Here is a 17,689-nt window from a genome sequence, read left to right as displayed (position 1 = left end):
CGGTAGACTCGTAATCTGGGGAACCGGGTTTGCGTCTCCGCTCCTCCACATGCAGCTGCTGGGTGACCTTGGGCTAGTCACACTTCTTTGAAGTCTCTCAGCCCCACTCACCTCACAGAGTGTTTGTTGTGGGAGAGGAAGAGAAAGGAGATTGTTAGCCACTTTGAGACTCCTTAGGGTAGTGATAAAACGGAATATCAAATCCAAACTCTTCTTCTTACCCTCCCCTGCAGAGCTACAACTCCTAACACCCTTAATAAACTGCAGTTCCCAGATTAAGTGAAGGAAGCAATGCTCTTTAAATGTATGCTGTAGATGTGTCCTTAATGATCATGCACCCAGTTCTGACAATCATGCTCTCAGTCATGGTGTTTACCGTCACTCCCAGTTCCTGCAGTCCTGCTTCTTTCAGAAGAAGTTCCAGCTCAGACAACCTTTTCCGCCCTTCCAAGATTTGCTTCCGTAAAGAGTTATAATCTTCGATCAAGCCAAGGATGTGCCGGCCATTTTTGTCTGCCCACACACAATGGCTGGGAATGAGGCAAGAGTCACTGGAATGGTTTGCTGGTGAGTTGTATCGGGAGGAACTGTCTGAATTATCCACAGCCAGCTCTGTATCTGAGGAGCACAGAAGCAGAGCAACCAGATCACACTCAGCATATCTAAGCAACATCTGCATATGGAACTCAGCCCCTTCTTGCACTCTTTATTGCCTTTGCTTTCCCTCTTTCTACAAATCACTTTAATTCAGAAGTGGGGAATCTCAGGCCCAGGGGCCAAAAGCACCCTCCAGGCCTCTCCATCTGGCTCTCAAAACACTCTCCACACCACACCCCTCACCAGCCCTGCTTTGCATCCTTTTTAACTGGCTGGAGTATGTTGTTGAACTCTGATAATGACTCCTGCTTGCTTGAGTGGAGGGCAGGGAGGGGTAGTTTGAGTGTGTGTAGAAACCAGTGTATTGTACTACGGTAAAATTTACATTAATTGCTCCATCAACGTTTGCCTCTGGCCCTGCCCCTCACTGGCATGTGCACACACACACCCAACCTGGAATGTTACCCAGAAGAGAATTCAGTCCCTGGGCATAGAAATAATACAGTAACAATGCACTGAATGCCATATTGTTTAATATTATTTTACACCAAAACACTCCAAATTCTATTTGAGTGGGGAGAAGCTATAAAAACACAACTAGACATGTTAATGGAGGTTAAGACCAGGGGTCCCCAAACTTACCTGGCTTCGGGCTGGATGCCTGCCGCGCCAATCGCATGGCGGGCTGGAGGGCGGTGGAACGCGCACCCGTACACATGCGCAAACACTATTTCTGGCACACTCCCAACTTGGAAGGCACCAGAAATAGCTTGTGCGCATGTGCAGAAGCCTCCTCTGACCCGGAAGTACACCGGAAATGATGCTTGCGCGTGCACACAAGCTATTTTCGTCGCTTTTCCAGGTCGGAAGTGGGAAGCCGCGCCGGCAAGAGCGGGCGGTGGGGCTCGCCAGGGGCCGCATAAAAGAGCCTCGTGGGCCGTAGTTTGGGGATCCCTGGTTAAGACTGTTGATAGCTCCTAGTTATGATGACCAACATGGAGCTTTCAGATTTAGCAGAGAGCAACATTGGGAAAGAATGATTTCCTTTATGCCCTAATTATGGGCTTCTTGGAGACAAATGGTTGGCTGCTGTGGGAAACATAATGCTGAACTCTGACCCCACAGGGCTCTTATTAAATTCTGTTTGCATTATCATGAAATCCCAGAAAGACACAATCTTCACTCTGGAAGGTATATTAAAGATACTTTCAGAGTCTTACAATACCTGCATTCCGTGGCGCTATGCAGGTTCCATACATCCGTTGCAATTCAATGACATTGCTGTCCACAGCAGAAAATTTAAGATCTGGGAATCAAGAGGAGCAGAGGGTCATTAAGAGGTTAGCCAGAACAGTGTGCAACATGGATACATACAGGTGAAACTTGGAAAATTAGAATATCAATGAAAAGTGCATTTATTTCAGTAATGCAACTTATTATTTTTTATTTTTCTTTTAATTTTTACAAATGCTTTCTTTTGGAAATTCCACAGTAATAAAACAAATAGTTGCAATAATACAAAAATAAACATTGCTATTACATTTCATTAATTACATTCAATTTATAACTGACCCACCTAATGACAAATAATACAAATTACACCAATAAAGGCTTGATATATCTTGCTTTGCATGTCATGCATCTATCTCATACAGTGGTACCTTGACTTACGACTCAACAACTGAATTTTCGACTTACAAATGGGGGTAATGGCCGCGCGCTTACGAATGTCTCAACATCCCAAAAAAAAACCCAACTGTGGCGGTTTTAGATAGGGAATTTTCGACTTACGGATTTTTAGATGGGGTTGCTTCGACTTGCGAATTTTTCCGTTTCCAATGCATTCCTATGGGAAATCGCGTTTCCAATGGCGTTTTTCGACTCACGAATTTTTCAACTTATGAAGGTGTCTTTGGAATGGATTAAATTTGTAAGTCGTGGCACCACTGTATATTAGTTTGCATTACTGAAATAAATGCACTTTTCGATGATATTCTAATTTTCCGAGTTTCACCTGTATGCTATAATGTTATTGTTTTAGTTAAATAAATTGTTTCAATTGTTATCAAGGAAATTATTATTTTTCTCCTTCCAATAAAGTACAGCAGAAAAGTTGTCCAAATATAAACAGTTAACTCATTAAACCTCAAAATAATTTCATAATTATCTGTCTATGTATTCTAATAGTATAACTAAATCAGTAATTTTTGATATAACTGTAAAAACTACTCTGAAAATTTATTATTCCAAAATAAAAACCTTCACCTGGTTGTAAATATTATTCCAAAATAAAAACCTTCACCTGGTTGTAAATATTAAGATTATACCACCAAGAATGTCTTTCTGTAAAATAAAAAAAAGAGATTTAAATCAAGTCGTACTGACTAGTGATTTAAATTATGATTTAAATCAAATCCACCCTGATTCTGAGTAGCGCTAACACTGGGTGCAACCCCTAAGATTCACACAGACACACTAAAAGTCAAAGCTGGGCATCTCAAATTTATTTCCTACAAAGGTAACCCAATTTGCACCATAAAATTTAAATTTGCTGTAAACTTGTAACTTCACGCCTCTGAAACACACAAGCCCACTTCTGCATATGTCAGCACAGTGTGATTTGTCTACATTTGTCTGAGCTCTACTCAGCAAGGTCAAAAGTACAAGACTAAGCCAGTCAATGGAGCTGCAATATTTGTTCTGTAGTGTTCTGAGCTATGGGGCATTCATTATGTTCTATGGCATTGCAATGCTCTGGATGTTCCTTTTAATATGCAGATTTCCATGGTGGGTACTTCTGTCTCCCCTTAAGTTTCAAACTGCTAGAGTCCTTCACTGAATCTCAATGCAAATAGTGGGAAAATATTCCTCTAGGGCATAAAATTTATTCTGCTGATTTGTTCACAGACCATCCAAAGCACATATTGATTGTTCCTGAGTAATGCATGGCCCCCTGAAGCAAATGCTTGTGCAAGTAACAAGCCATTCAGGTAAGCAAAACTGTTTGAAAACTGAATTCAACAGTTCTGCGGTAACAGTTATTGTTGGCAAACTGGTCCCCCACCTCCAAAGCAAAACATATGAATGGTTATGTAAGAATACCGTGTTTCTCATATTATAAGACATGTCTTATATTTATTTTTTCCTCAAAAAAACACACTATGGCTTATTTTCAGGGGGTGTCTTATTTTTTTTCTTCCTCCTCCTGCCGCGGCCGGCATTGCTGCTGCGCCTATCACTATGTCTTATTTTCGGGGTATGGCTTATATTCCTTGAATGCTTAAAAATCCTGCTATGGCTTATTTTATGGGTATGTCTTAAAATATGAGAAACAGGGTATATGTAGAGCATTCCTGGATCAGGCCAAAGACCAATTGAGTCCAGCATCCTGCTCTCACAGTGGTCAACCTGATGCCCATCGGAAGCCCACAGGCATTATTATCTATTTATTTATACCCCGCCCATCTGGCTGGGTTTCCCCCACCACTCTGGGCGGCTTCCAGCAAATACCAAAATACATTAAAATATCACAGATTAAAAACTTCCCTAAACAGGGCTGCCTTTAGGTGTTTTCTAAATGTCAGGTAGTTGTTTATCTCCTTGACCTCCGATGGGAGGGCGTTCCACAGGGCGGGAGCCACTACCGAAAAGGCCCTCTCCCCAGCACTGGTATTCACAGCAACTGTCATTCAGAAGCATGCCGCTTCCAACAGCTGGAAGTTCCTGAGGTAAAGAGTTCACAAAATGCTGAATTGCCAGGTTTAGACTAGTGATGTCTGCCCTCACCCCTGCAAAGATTGGTGAGGCCTTGCAAAATTCCTGCACCCCACAAAACCATTTGGGCTCTAGCGGCATTCTTGGCAAGCACCCCCAGAATCCTGACCTTTTCAATCACACTTTTGATAATGCACAAAAATGGGGGGGGGGGAGGCAGAGGAGAGGTGGTTCGCGTCTCTGCTCCTCCACATGCAGCTGCTGGGTGACCTTGGGCTAGTCACACTTCTTTGAAGTCTCTCAGCCCCACTCACCTCACAGAGTGTTTGTTGTGGGAGAGGAAGGGAAAGGAGAATGTTAGCCGCTTTGAGACTCCTTCGGGTAGTGATAAAGCGGGATATCAAATCCAAACTCTTCTTCTTCTCTCTCTCTCTCTCTCTCTCTCTCTCTCTCTCTCTCTCTCTCTCTCACACACACACACACACACACACACACACACTGCCCTGAAAAGCCTCTCTTTAGCTGGAACTAGCACCAGGAAACATTCTCTGGATGGGGTAAGTGTTGGCAAAGATTAGGTAGCAGCAGGGTACCATCTCCATTTTGAATAGGTTTAAAAGGGGCAGCTGTATCAGACTCAATGGGGACACTCTTTTGAATTAGGGGAGCTTGTATTTTGACCTCCCTCCATTTGAAATCTCAAGCTGCCTCTAGGTTAGATTTGTTGGGAAGAGGGGATAGAAGCAAACAACACAGCACACAAATGCGCTCAGTTCAGCATATATTTCCAACAAAATGGATTGGAGGAAAACCCCATCAAACCAACACACAAAACCTGATTGTGCACCATATACCATACCATTTATCCCAGTGAAATGCTGCAATTCTTGCTTTAAAAGGCAGCCGATATTTACAGTTGACCCCAAGCTATCTCCCTCTCTCTTTCCTCTGGAAAGCTGCTCTTCCAATTTTTCATGCAACATCTTGTTTGCCTTGATGCTCCTTTCAAGCTGCATTCTGAAGTTCTGTATTTCAGTCAATAGTTCATGCAAGTCAAGTGGATTGATTTGATCTTTCCAGCATTCATCCGATCCGTCACGGGCGAGATCTTAGGAGTTGGGGTTTGTTTTTAATTACCATTGCAAACAATTAAAAGAGTCATTATTAACATGCTGGATGAGTGCATTTGAGCCAGATATTAAGAACTAACTACTACAAACAGTAGATGATAATAATTTAAAAGGGAAGAGGGTTGCACACACACATACACACCCCTCTCCAACCTTAATTACTTCTATCCTCCAAAGATTTAATAAGAGCCAAATAAATAACTTTGTCCGTAAAAGCTAATGTTGCATACCCAAGGTAAAATTATGTATATTAACAGACTGGGGGGATATATATCCTGAAGGCCATTTGGAAGCATGGCATGAAAAAGAAAAAAACGGAAAGAAGGAAGAGTAGATACTGAAAATGAAGGCAGTTTCATCAAAAGCCTGGACAACATTTAATCATGGAAACTGAGAATCCCAGGTATTCTTAATCTGCCAAAAAGGCAAAGGTTTATGGTTTCATAAAAAGATGGGCCATTTCTGTGGTTGGAATGCTAAGCATTATTTTCCAGGAACACCTTTCTCCCTTGCAGCTAAAATAATAACAGCTCCCTGTTTAGCCCTCTGCCTCAGCTCTAAGTTCATCAGTGGAGGTATGAAAGCAGCCTTGGGCTTAGATGTGGGAAATGCAGGCTCTGTTCCCTGCTCAACTGTGTCCAATCTTGTCTTCTAATAGAGTCACACTACTGTAAAAATGAAGAGGCCAAGTTTCTCTTAATCATCTGGGCATTTTTGTGAAATACGCTAGGGGCATAACACAGGCCAAATGGCAGTATTTTAAAATCACCTACGCAGAGACAATTAAAAGCTCATTGCCTTTCCTGTTTGTTGCTAATAATTGGGGCTACTTGAACCCAATTAGCTGTTTTCTGATAGTAAACTTGAAGGATCAACTCTAGGATGAGAAATTCTAGAATTTATGTTATCCTCCCAAATTATCACTCTCTCTCTTTTCCTTCTCTCTTTCTTCCAGTGGCATGCCATGCAATTGCTAAATGATTATTTACAAGCATTGGGATCACAGCCATGTAAATAAGTTCACTAATGTAACTAGTCCACACATTTTACTGACAGATGTTAGGTCTTCTGCAGCCTAAAAGAAAGAGGATCCAGCATGCATTTGGCCCAGACAAAAGGTGATTTAAAAGCTTCTCCAAGAAAATGAATTTTCTTGAAAATGGCTTCTCTGGCGCAGATCAGAAACACACGCCCTTCAGAGAGGTTAAATCTGCATTTGCTGCACCCCTGGATCTGCGGTGCACTGGCATGAGGTTTCACATACAGTCCCCATACATGGTACCTTTATTTCCCCATTACGGGTGCATGATGGGAAGTACCAGGGAGTAGCAAGTGGTCCATATGTAAAAATAACCTTGCTTTCTAATGAAACTATGGGTGACAGGTAGCTGGAACCATTGGTTTCCCTGTGTACAGGAATTCCCAAACTTGAATATTAACAGAGAATGCTGTAGGAACAGAGGAAGAGGATGCAGCAAACATAAGGATGAGCAAAATGGCACGACTGGTTTCCTTGGGAGAAGCCATTTTCTAGTTAATCTTAGTGATGAGTGATATCCAGGTGGGTACATCTGGATCAATTAGTGCTTACACGTTTCTCTGCGAGCATTTAGTAAAAGTTTGCATCCTGCATCCCAGGGATCACCAAGCCACAAAATAGCTGTTGCATAGGCACAGTATAACACAAAATGCACATAAAAGAGACATGACCACAAAACGTGTGGGCATGCCTCTCCTGCCTCATCAGCAGCTCTATCAAAGAGGAATAAAGCACCAACATCAGCCACCAAAGCACTTGCTCAAAGAGAGAAGTACCTAGCATCTCTCCTCTGTTCAGAATGCAGAGGATGATAGGTGTGCAATCTTGGCAGCAATTGAAATGTAGGAACTGAGCAGGAAAAGCAAAAGCCTTGTGTGAATTTCTGAGGGAGCATATAGTGGGACCTACCACCAAGATCATATTGTTTCATACCTTTTTGACTTCTGATTGCTTCATCTAACTTTTCATATACCTTCAGCTCCAGTTGTAGTGAGTGTAGTAATTTGTCATTCTCTGACAGCTGATGCTGTTTGGCGTTCAGCTCAATTTGCAGCCTGTGACATTCCAATTGAACTGGTCAGTATGAGTTTAAACATTGGCACTATAAATTGTGGCCAGGCTGTGCTAACACAATTTTTGTTATCATGAAAAACCAATGATGCCCCAGGAAAGAAAATTTAGAATCATAGGACTAGAACAGACCAGGTCATTGACAGCCTGCACATCCTGATGGCCACACTAGAGGCTACCTGCAAGTGTTTTGTTTTTAAAATCCAATGCTCACTGTGTATGGGAAAGCAGTTTCAGACAGGCAGCAATTTAGAATGGAGCACTGGGGGAGGAATTAAAGTCTTTCCCACCTGCTCAAAATCCCCCTCAAAGATGCTAACCCTCCCTCTCTTGCAGGCTTCCAGATGCACTTGCAAGGGTAAACATACATCTGGAAAAGTGGCTGGGGGGAGGCATTTTGAAGCACAAAGCAGTACAGAAAAACATAGGAAGCTGCTTTCTATTCACACTAGTGGCCCATCTAGCTCAGGTTTGGCTATGCTGAATGACAGTGGCTCTCCAGGGTTTCAAAGGTGGTTCTCTCTAAACTCAATCTGGAGACACTGGGGAATGAACCTGGGACCTTTTCTATGAAAAGCGGATGTTCTGCAATTGAGCCATGGCCCTTCCCAGGAGGTAGTGAGAAGGTTTTAAATACATTCTCTCTTCTCCCATCATCTGCTCCTGAAGCTGATTTTACATAAACAAAGCAAATACATGACCTTTGCATATCATGGGGTAGCCAATATGGTGCCCTCCAGATGTTGTTGGATTACACTCCTATCAGCAAGAGCTGCGGTCACATGTCTGGGGGTGGGGAATCATGTTGGCTACCCGTAGTATACTATACAGAACAACTCCACAGTGAATCCTTCTCGGCTCTACTCAGTCAGCAGCTCGGATGATGTGAAACCCTTCCTGGGCATGAGGGTGTTGGGCATCCACCCACACGGGGCCATGATGCTCAGGAAGCACCTCTTTGCCATCTGTGGTGTCTGGTCTTCAGGTGAGAAGACACACACACACACACACACCCGCTGCTGGGTGAGGGGCTCCAGATTCTTGGGGGGGGGTGGAGCGGCTGGGGGCAGGATGGTCACTTCTGGCAGAGGTGGGGATGCTTGGGGCAGTTGCCAGTCAATGGGGGAAAGTGTCTAGCCCACTCAGAGGGGGGATAGGTGATGTTTCCGCTCCATCAGCGGAGGAAAGGAACAGAAGCACCCCCTCCCCCCCAATGACCCTACTAGCCACTTCCAGTGCTATTAAAATGGTAATATTAATACACAGGGATTCTCTACTGGGTTGGCTGGCTAGGAGGGGTGTGTCATGGAGAGAGATGTTTTGCTCCCTCTGTGGTCTTGCCTGAGATTGATTGGTAGAGGAGTTAGTCCTGCCTGAGAAGGAGGAGGATGGTTGGAGTGGCCCAGCCCTTCTCTACCTGCCCCCTCTCTTGAGTGGGATTTTCAGTCTCCAAACTGGTCAAGGCTGGTTTCAGGGGAGAACAGTTGTCTTAGATTCATGATGAATTTAGGGAGGGGGAAATGGGTGGTCATGGAGGATGATGTTTGTGGGAGGGGAAAGCAAAAGCTAGAAGGCAGGACAGGGGTTGAGGCTAAGGAAATTCCTACACTTTAGGAGGTTAGGCTGGATGAGCCTTTGAGTCCCTTCCAACACTACAATTCTGTGGTTCCTTGCCTGCAAAGGCAAAGCCACCCAAAGATACTTGTAATCTTGGTACTGAAGTACATGCCACCCAGCCACATCTTGCCCAGAGTTCTAATATCTCCTCCTCAATATCTACCTCCTCAATCCTGGGGCATAGAACTCTGCTTTACCTTCATACAGCCTTACTAGGGGTTTGACTCTGCTTGTTTTGCTCACCAGCCTCACCTACCTGGCAAGCCCTTCCCCTTACCTACCCTCTAAGCCTTGTCCAAACCACTCCTCCCCTCAAACCTCGCCAAACCTTTGCTCACAGGTCTGGGTCACTTGCTCACTCCCAACTCTGATTTCTTCCTCCTAGCCCTTCCTCCTAACCCAACTGTGATGACCAGCAGCTCCAAGAGCCCAGTTTGTCACCACCATGAAATTCATAGCTTCACCTACTGCCTGCTATGCAAACTGCAGCATGACTACATCATTAGGAAATATGTTTTGGGAGAGAAATGACAGGATTACTACCTGTTTAGTTCGTTTCTAACACTGTAAATATCATGAGTCAGATGCCCATTTTCTTCCTCTTGCTTCCCAAGCTGCTTCTGCAGTTTCTCCTTCTCCTTCTTGAGGTGCTCGTAGTCCTTGTGAAGGCGCTCGGCAGCAAGGAGCTTCTTCGACAGGGATTCTCTCAACTTTTCATTTTCCTTTTGTTTCTCTGGGAGGAAACAAAGCTCAGTTTGTTGGCAATTTAAGCATAATCTGAGCAAAACTGCTAGGGAAAATTAATGATTTATATATTTATTTCAACATTAAAGACACCCACAGCTTAGAGAAGCAATAAGTGAAATGAGATACTCATGTGACATTTACAATTCTAGCATCCCAGTTTTCTCTCCTGCGGCTCTGGAATAGAAAATGCATTTCAAAGAAATAAAAAATTAACCCTTACAATACCTGAGTTCTATAAGAGGTATTTTATGATAAGAGGAAAGGTGATATCCATCAGCTGCTGGAAAGAGATCTCCTTGCAGTTGCTAAGCATCCTCCACAATGCTCCACTTACAAGCTGCTACCATTTTGTCTCTCTACAAAAGGTTTCATTTGCCATTTTATTGATTATGATTTCATTCAGATTGTGAAACACTTTTGTGGGGTAGAGGAGTTCTATTGTAGATATAAATGTTGCAATGAATAAATAAGACAATGAGGACTAGCGATCTTCTTTTCAAAGCAACATTTTCAGAAATCTGTTGAGTACAGCAGATATTGTAACAGGCAAACTGGCACCTACAAACATTCTCTTCTCGAGTGTGATGTTGAAAAGGCACAACAATATTGTCCTACCATTTTCAAACAAATAACTCCAAATTGTTGTGCTCTCTCTTTAACATCGAGTTTCTTATCATACCTCGAGATCCTTTTGCCAGCATCATATTCAAAGCCTGATTTTGCTTCCTCAGGAAATGAATTTCAGAAGTCAGGGAATTATGTTGCTCCGAGCCACGAATACAAATGTTTGCAGAACCTATAAATATATACATAAAAACGATTTATGAGTCATCTCTAGGTCAGTAAAGATTAAACTTTTCCAGACAAGAACAATTTAAACAATGCAGGGAGGGGGCAATACACACACTATGAAAGCTATTTATCCCCTGTATATTCTGAAGGTTATCATCAGAGTAAAAGGTAATTCAGGTGGACTCTGATCAAGCCATTCCAACACCACTACCGATGCTGGGCTAATATCAGTAAAATTGCAAATTATCCCTGGCAGATAATGATGTTGGGTGCAGACATTGCCACACTTATCTTGGGCCTCCAGCTAGAGATTGCAAGAAGACGAATTTGCAGTCATTTTCAACACTCTGGTAAATTACTGCATTTACAAAAAGGAAAGAAAGGAAAGTAAGAAGAATAAAAGGAGGATGCTAGTTTTGCGTCTGACAAGTTCCAGTTGATCTATTGGTTGAACTGCAATTTCATCTGCTGAAAGAGCAGCTGTGCAGGTAGACTTTACAAGAGGAGGGGCCCTTCTGCTAGAGGTTAAGAGAACTTCCCCCCCCCCCCATTAAGAAGGCTGACCTCAACATGCTTGGAGCCACTTGTGAAACAAAGACTATGTGGCAGTAATATAAGTCTCCATTACTTCACCTTTATTTTAGTTATTCCAGGGCTTGGAAGCAGAGCCACAGAGTTCTCCCCTATCCCCACCCCACAAAATGAATCCTAGACACCTGAAGGTATACTCCACTGAAATCAAGAAGTATATTAATTACCTTTAAATAATTTTGAACTTTTCTTCTTCTCAGTTTTAGAAATTCATTTGCTCCATACAGACAACAGGTCAAACCAGGGTTTGTGCTAGCCATAGCTTAGAAACCAGACCATGGCTTTAGATCCCAAATATATAACTGGAAGCCATGGTTAGAATCACCTGCCCACTTCCAATTTCTGCCCACTCAACTTCATGAATTCTCTCATTTCTATGAAACACTAGATTCTGATGGTGGAGCACTGACTGTAGCTATGGCTTGTCAAGTGGGATATCACACCATGGTATGTGCAAACAATGGCTTCTTACTTTGTTTAGCTGGTTGATAACAAAACACTCCTCAGTTTAGCTATCACCTCAAGCCATAATTAAACCTCTTTACCTGACACTTGACATGATTCTTCAGCTGAGTGTGGTCCAGTTCAGACACAATAAACTTGCTTTAAAAAACCATGGTTTATTAAACTGAGAATGTCCTTGTATTGTGTTTTAATAAGCCATGGGTTTTAAGCAGGAAACCATGGTACCTAAGCCTTTTCCATGAAATCTTTTGCCTCAGCCTCCTAGTTCCCATATCCTATTGCAACTAACTCTGAAACCAAGCCTAAGTACAGTGACTCTTTCCTTGTTCATTCCTGCCTCCACATCCCTCTTCCTCCTCCTCTTCCCTCTCCCCACTTTATTTTCATGCACTGAATCCGAGATGGAAAGCTCCTTGGGGCAGCAGCCTTCCCTCTTGTAATCTGTATGCTGCCAGTGCTCTATAACAATCACCAGTCCCCAGGATCAGATATGAAACTGAAGCTAGAAACGCAAGCAGTTTATGAAGCTGAGATGGCTACAGTGAGCATAAACACAGGCACATCTGGCCTGAGCTTTCATCAGTGATGGGTAGCTGCTTGCAGCACCAAAATGCTGAGTTCATTTATAACAAGCAAGCAAGTTTCTAGCTGTCAAGGTTGCAGAGGTGTTTGAAGATATGATGGATAAAAGCAATAATGGATCAGACAAGGAGCCAAGGTAAAGAAGCCCACATTCATTGCTTTCTTCCCCCCACCCCTTCAAATATTGCTGTTTCAAAGGTTAATTCATTTGTCACAGCTATGGAAGCTCTCCCACAAGCCAGTGTTGTGTATAAAATTATATTGTAAGAAAGAGATGTGTGATTTGTAGCTTTAGTGGTAAAAGGGTTGAGCTATGAATCAAGAAACTTCCGTGGCCCAAATCTCCCCTGCACCATAAACTGAGTGGTTGCAGCAAAGCCAGTCTCTCTGAGCCAACTGCATAATGGGGAAAAACATTCACCCACTTTACAGGGTTGTTAGGATTACAATGATTTAATCTATGATGGGATAACTCCATGAAGCCCCACCACAGTCAACAACCACACCAAAGCTTTGCCACTGATCACCAGTTCTGTGCAAGGGACACAGAAAAGAAGAAATTGCCAAGAAAAAGCCCAAGGAAGAGAAGTCTCTCCAGATCGTTGATTAGCCTAACTTACGCCAACCCTGGACACTGTCAGTCTTAAGAGCAGGATGGCCTGTCTCCCTGGCTGTCACCACCAGAGAGAGGTTTTACCTCTGGCAGAAGTATGTCCTCTGTCTGGATCCAGTAAATAGGCAGCACAGGGCAACTTTTCATTGGATCAGTAGCACTCCCCCCTTCCCTTCTTGTGTACTGGAATAGCCATAAGCAATTCAATAAGCAAGCCCACATTGAACACAATAATACATTTCATGTGCTATATAGTCTGAGCCCACAGCCTCAAGGTCAAATTGACAAGATGGCTGAAGATCAATCATCAGATATCCCCCATTTCTTAAGAGGTTGAACAGAAACTGCAGCGATCCTATCTCCTTGCCTAAAAAACAATGATCAGGACCAGGCTGCAATGCAGAGGGTTAGCCCCTTTCCTTCATGTTTTCTGATCCAAATCCACTCTCCCTCAAAGCTGCTGACCCAACAGAAGAAAAGATACATAAACCAAACCAGGGGAGAGACACGCTCCATTCCCTCAGCATTGGTTTTCCAACTCGATTCCCCTCCCCACACTACTTTTCAGCTTAAACATAGCTCTCCTGCTGCCTTGTCTTGATTTGCCATCAAAATACGAAGGAGCTGGGAGGATTCTCTCACTTACAAATACAAAACAGCCACGCTCCTTTTTCTGCAGTGGTAAGGAATCCATCACACAGTGATAAATTTGATTAACCAAAGTAACAGAAAGATGGATGAAAAGGTGTAAGAGATTGTATGCCTGCTGCATTAACCAGATGTCTTTTCCTCAAATCTTTATGAAGCCATAAAAACAAGAGCTGGAATAGTTTCAGGTGTGGTCATTTCACAAGAGAACAGCATGGCTTTCCAGCTGCTTGTAAATACTTCATGAACAAACTCAGAGGCATTTATATATATACTTTTCCATCAGTGTAAATTACTCCCGAGAGGAACCACCATTTCCAGATAGCACCATTTAAAAACAACACAAAAACACAACCATAGGATGCTTAAAAAATGCAAGATTTAATAAGAGTAGGGTTCAAAGCAGAGCCTGAGGAGGAAGTTCAGTGCCTTTCCTGTGTCTTCTGATATGGGGCAGGTACTCATGAAACACATATTTTGATATCACTGTTTGCATATAAAGAAGGGCTATTTTCTTTTTTGGAGGTCTACACAGCTCTCCTTCCTTCCAACCTTCCTAAGCAGAAATTGACTCCAAATATTCTACCTTGCTCCTGAGCAGAGTCTGACACTTGTTGCTCAAGTTGCTTCCTTAGTCGGTCGTTGGTTCTGATGGATTCCTCAAGCTGGTGCCTCAACATTCGTATTTCTTGGAGATGCTCCATCAACAACTCTAAATAAATGGCAAGAGAGTAGCCATATCAAAGTCTGGAGCAGGGAGGGGACTGAAAATATTATGGCTCTTTACTAGTTACTGGAGGGCTTTCAGATTTAGGTCTAACACAAATCGGATGAAGGGTGGTACAGAAAATTTAATAGTAATAGTAGTAGTAATAATCTGTGTGGGGCATACACAAGTCAGTAACTCTCAAAGCAAAGCCGGCTACAATCACTGTGCGTCCCCCACTCCACCTGATGTCATTGGAGTCCATGCTTTCCATCTCTGACCATCGGCTATACTGGCTAGGGCTGAAAGGAGCTGGAGTCCAGCAACAACCAGAGGGCCAGAGGTTCCCCTGACCTGATTTATATCAATACTATTGAAGAAATGTCACCAACTCCTCCCAGATTTCCTATCTTCCTTCAACCCACAGAGGGCAATGGAAGTCCACTGCCAAGTTGTCAGTTCTCCCTTAAATATCATTACAAACATCTCTTCCTCCATCCACAACACCCACCCCACAAAATCTGGTAATCTCCTGCCTCAATAACCACAAGCACCTTCTCTCTGGCAGTCTCTTGCCTCACAGAATCCTCTCAGCTGTACCCACCGGTCTGCTGCCAAAACCATCCCCCTCTTTCCCTTTCGTCACTGAGACCACATGACACCCTCCATATATCTTTACACCAGCTTTCCATCAACCCTCACCTTTGACTTTCAACAGACTTTGCAGACTTGCCCATTGCCACATATATGTGCCCCAACTTTCTGTTCTTATTTCCCCCTTTTTCTCCAGCCTTGCCCATGAACATCAGCCTTCCCATCCTCAGCTCCCTAGACTTTTGTGTATATGTGTATGTACGCACGTTTATATTCCCATCTTTCCCATCAGAATAGCTTTCAAGGCAGCTGACAGACCAATTAAATGCAATACAAAATGCCAACTAAAATGAATTAAAAGACAACAGAAGAAAGAATAAGAAAGAAGCAGTAGACTGCTGTTGAAAGCTCAGAAAGACAAGAAAGACTTCACCTCACTTCAATAATTAGGGAGGAGGTATGGAGGACTCTTAATGAAATCTATAACTCCCATTTCATGTTATGTCAAATTATGTCCCCCACTACCTTCTCAACACAGTCAGTAGCTAAGGGGATCTTCACGAAAAGTATAGGGGTAAGACCTCCTTTCCCTTCTTGTAATTTGAGTTCTGCTAGGGAAAAAGTGCAATAGTTGGGGTGCCACCATAGGGACGGCCCTCTCTTTCCTGTGCAACCAGCCTACCTTTCGAATTCAGGGTTACCGTAAGAAGAATCTCAGGTGACAATCTCAGGTGACAAGGCAAACTAATCTAAGAAAAACGTTTTTTCAACTCCCCATCTTCAGCCCTGAAAATAAGTCTGACTTTACATGTCAATGCATTTGGTCATCCTTCTGAAACTCTTCCTTTTCCCCCTTTCCCCTCCCCTTCTTTCTGTGACCCTGTCCTACACTCACTTCTTTCTTTCTTTACTTTTGATCTCAATCTACTGTTGACATGTGGTTTGTAAATTCACTGGGGCAGGAACCCCTTAGTTTCACTAATGATACTATGTAGAGCATCATGCACTCAGACAACACTATATGAAACTATTTAGTAAATGAGTTTGATTCACATAGGACAGGGGGGGGGGGAAATAAGGAAGCATATTACACAGTATTCTGTTTCAATTAAAAAGTACCTTTGCTGGTTGACTGCAGGTTCCCACCACCTGCAGTACACTTCCACATTAGTCAGGAATTCACCTATTCCATTTTATTTGTTAGTTCAGCCGTTCCAATAAACTCAGTTTTATTTTAAACAGAGCATTTTGCAAACACCACCTGCTTTCAATTGAGTCTCTAGCAGAACAGCCTGCACTGGGTGTCTTGTTCCAGGTCAAGTCTCACTCTTCCTATTAATTATGCAGCACACTTCAATCCCAATGAAACAGTACCTGCGCCTTTATAGCAGTAGAAACCATGTAATTTAAACATCACCTTTCAATTGTCTGTATTCTAGCTCCTAATTTGAATTTTAGAGAAAAGTCCATCTATTTTTAAAATACAAACACTAAAAGTCTAAAACAAGGATAGACAGATTGAATCCACTGGTAGATCTCTGAGTGATTTGTGGTGAAATGGATCTACCTACTACCTACAATATTGGCAACAAAATGAGTGCGCTCACACCTTAAATTATATTACTGAAATAAAGAAATCCTAGGGTATCTAGAAATAGATTTTCAAGAGAAAGGACCGTGAACACCATTCAGTTCTGAAATTCAAAACTTATTCCTTTAGAATTAATTATGTTTACATCTTTTGCTCCAAGCTGATCTTGGGGTACTCATAAAACAATGAAGTAGATTCTGTGAGCCAAAAGGTCTGTGTGCCTCAATTTAAAATAACAATGGTGGAGGATGGAATCCTGGCCAGAAAATCTAGATGATGTCCTTCTATGCATAGTAAATGTAGTGGGTAAACTAGTTGTGCTTTGTAAGTTTATAATACAGAACAAACATCCATAATATTAGCCATCATCCTCGATGCAGAAGATACCAGAGACACCAGTAAGCTTAAATGTAGCTTGATTTCAGATTATACCTCTGAATCACCACAACAACTAATAGTGATTTTATCAAACTCCTTTTCCGTCTCTTTTTTGGAAGCCAATGCAGAGGGCCACTCTCTGAGTTATGAAGCTATTGTTGTCACTCAAATGAAACTGGGCCATTTCTGCCAGGCTGCACCTGCTTGTTTATTTATGTGAACGAAGATTTCAAAAATGATCTTTTAGGTCTATATATAAGAGGCCAGGCTAACAGATAATAAATAATGGACTTCCGGTCTACCACCAGCGCTGACTGGCGAGGAATCCTCAAGCTCCGAGGTTCCTGGCGCTGTGAGGAAGGGGGGGAGCAGCGACAGCAACACGGCCCCCCAGAAGAACCCCAGATTGAGCTTTCTGGGGGCATGAGAACTTTAAGAGCTCCGGAGCGAGCGGAGTGAGTGTCGCGGGCGCCATTTTCAAGTATACCGCTACCCTCACACAGCGAAGCTTCGTGCCGGCAGCAGAGGAGTGGTAAAAAGGGATTTGAAGACATCAGACACCATGAGTAACAGAAAGAAGCTCCTCAGCCCCTTTTAAATTTATTAACAGCTGACTGGCTAGAAGAGTTACAATCCTGTAAGTTGAGGGCAGGAGCAGGTTAGGTTCATAAGACCAAGTCTCTTGCAAACATATTATATCAAATTGCTACAGCATACAAATAAAATCCTTATCCACCTTATTATCCCAACCTGCCAGGTTCCAGGAAAAACTATTATTACCTTTTTGGATGTTTTCTAGTCAGTTATGGTATCT

At 42.8% G+C, this 17,689-nt stretch overlaps 1 protein-coding gene across 5 annotated transcripts in view; it reads right to left on the bottom strand.

Moving 5' to 3' along the window:
* The window catches only part of CDK5RAP2 (CDK5 regulatory subunit associated protein 2), a 136,192-nt gene that overhangs the window by 19,851 nt on the left and 98,652 nt on the right, over positions 1-17,689 (bottom strand). For 3 of the 5 annotated variants that reach the window (XM_035113723.2, XM_060270291.1, XM_060270292.1), the window contains 7 exons: positions 14,193-14,318; positions 10,595-10,711; positions 9,712-9,901; positions 7,414-7,535; positions 5,171-5,419; positions 1,823-1,903; positions 377-618 (listed from right to left, as the gene is read on the bottom strand). In XM_035113723.2, the coding sequence (XP_034969614.2) occupies positions 377-618; positions 1,823-1,903; positions 5,171-5,419; positions 7,414-7,535; positions 9,712-9,901; positions 10,595-10,711; positions 14,193-14,318 (1,127 nt within the window). The remainder of the gene's footprint in view (positions 1-376; positions 619-1,822; positions 1,904-5,170; positions 5,420-7,413; positions 7,536-9,711; positions 9,902-10,594; positions 10,712-14,192; positions 14,319-17,689) is intronic. The other 2 variants (XM_060270294.1, XM_060270293.1) reach the window with 2 other exon arrangements.

Source organism: Zootoca vivipara, chromosome Z (assembly GCF_963506605.1).
Source record: "Zootoca vivipara chromosome Z, rZooViv1.1, whole genome shotgun sequence".
NCBI lineage: Eukaryota > Metazoa > Chordata > Lepidosauria > Squamata > Lacertidae > Zootoca > Zootoca vivipara.
The sequence above is the reverse complement of the archived record's forward strand: the minus strand, read 5'-3'. Positions and strand labels throughout refer to the sequence as shown.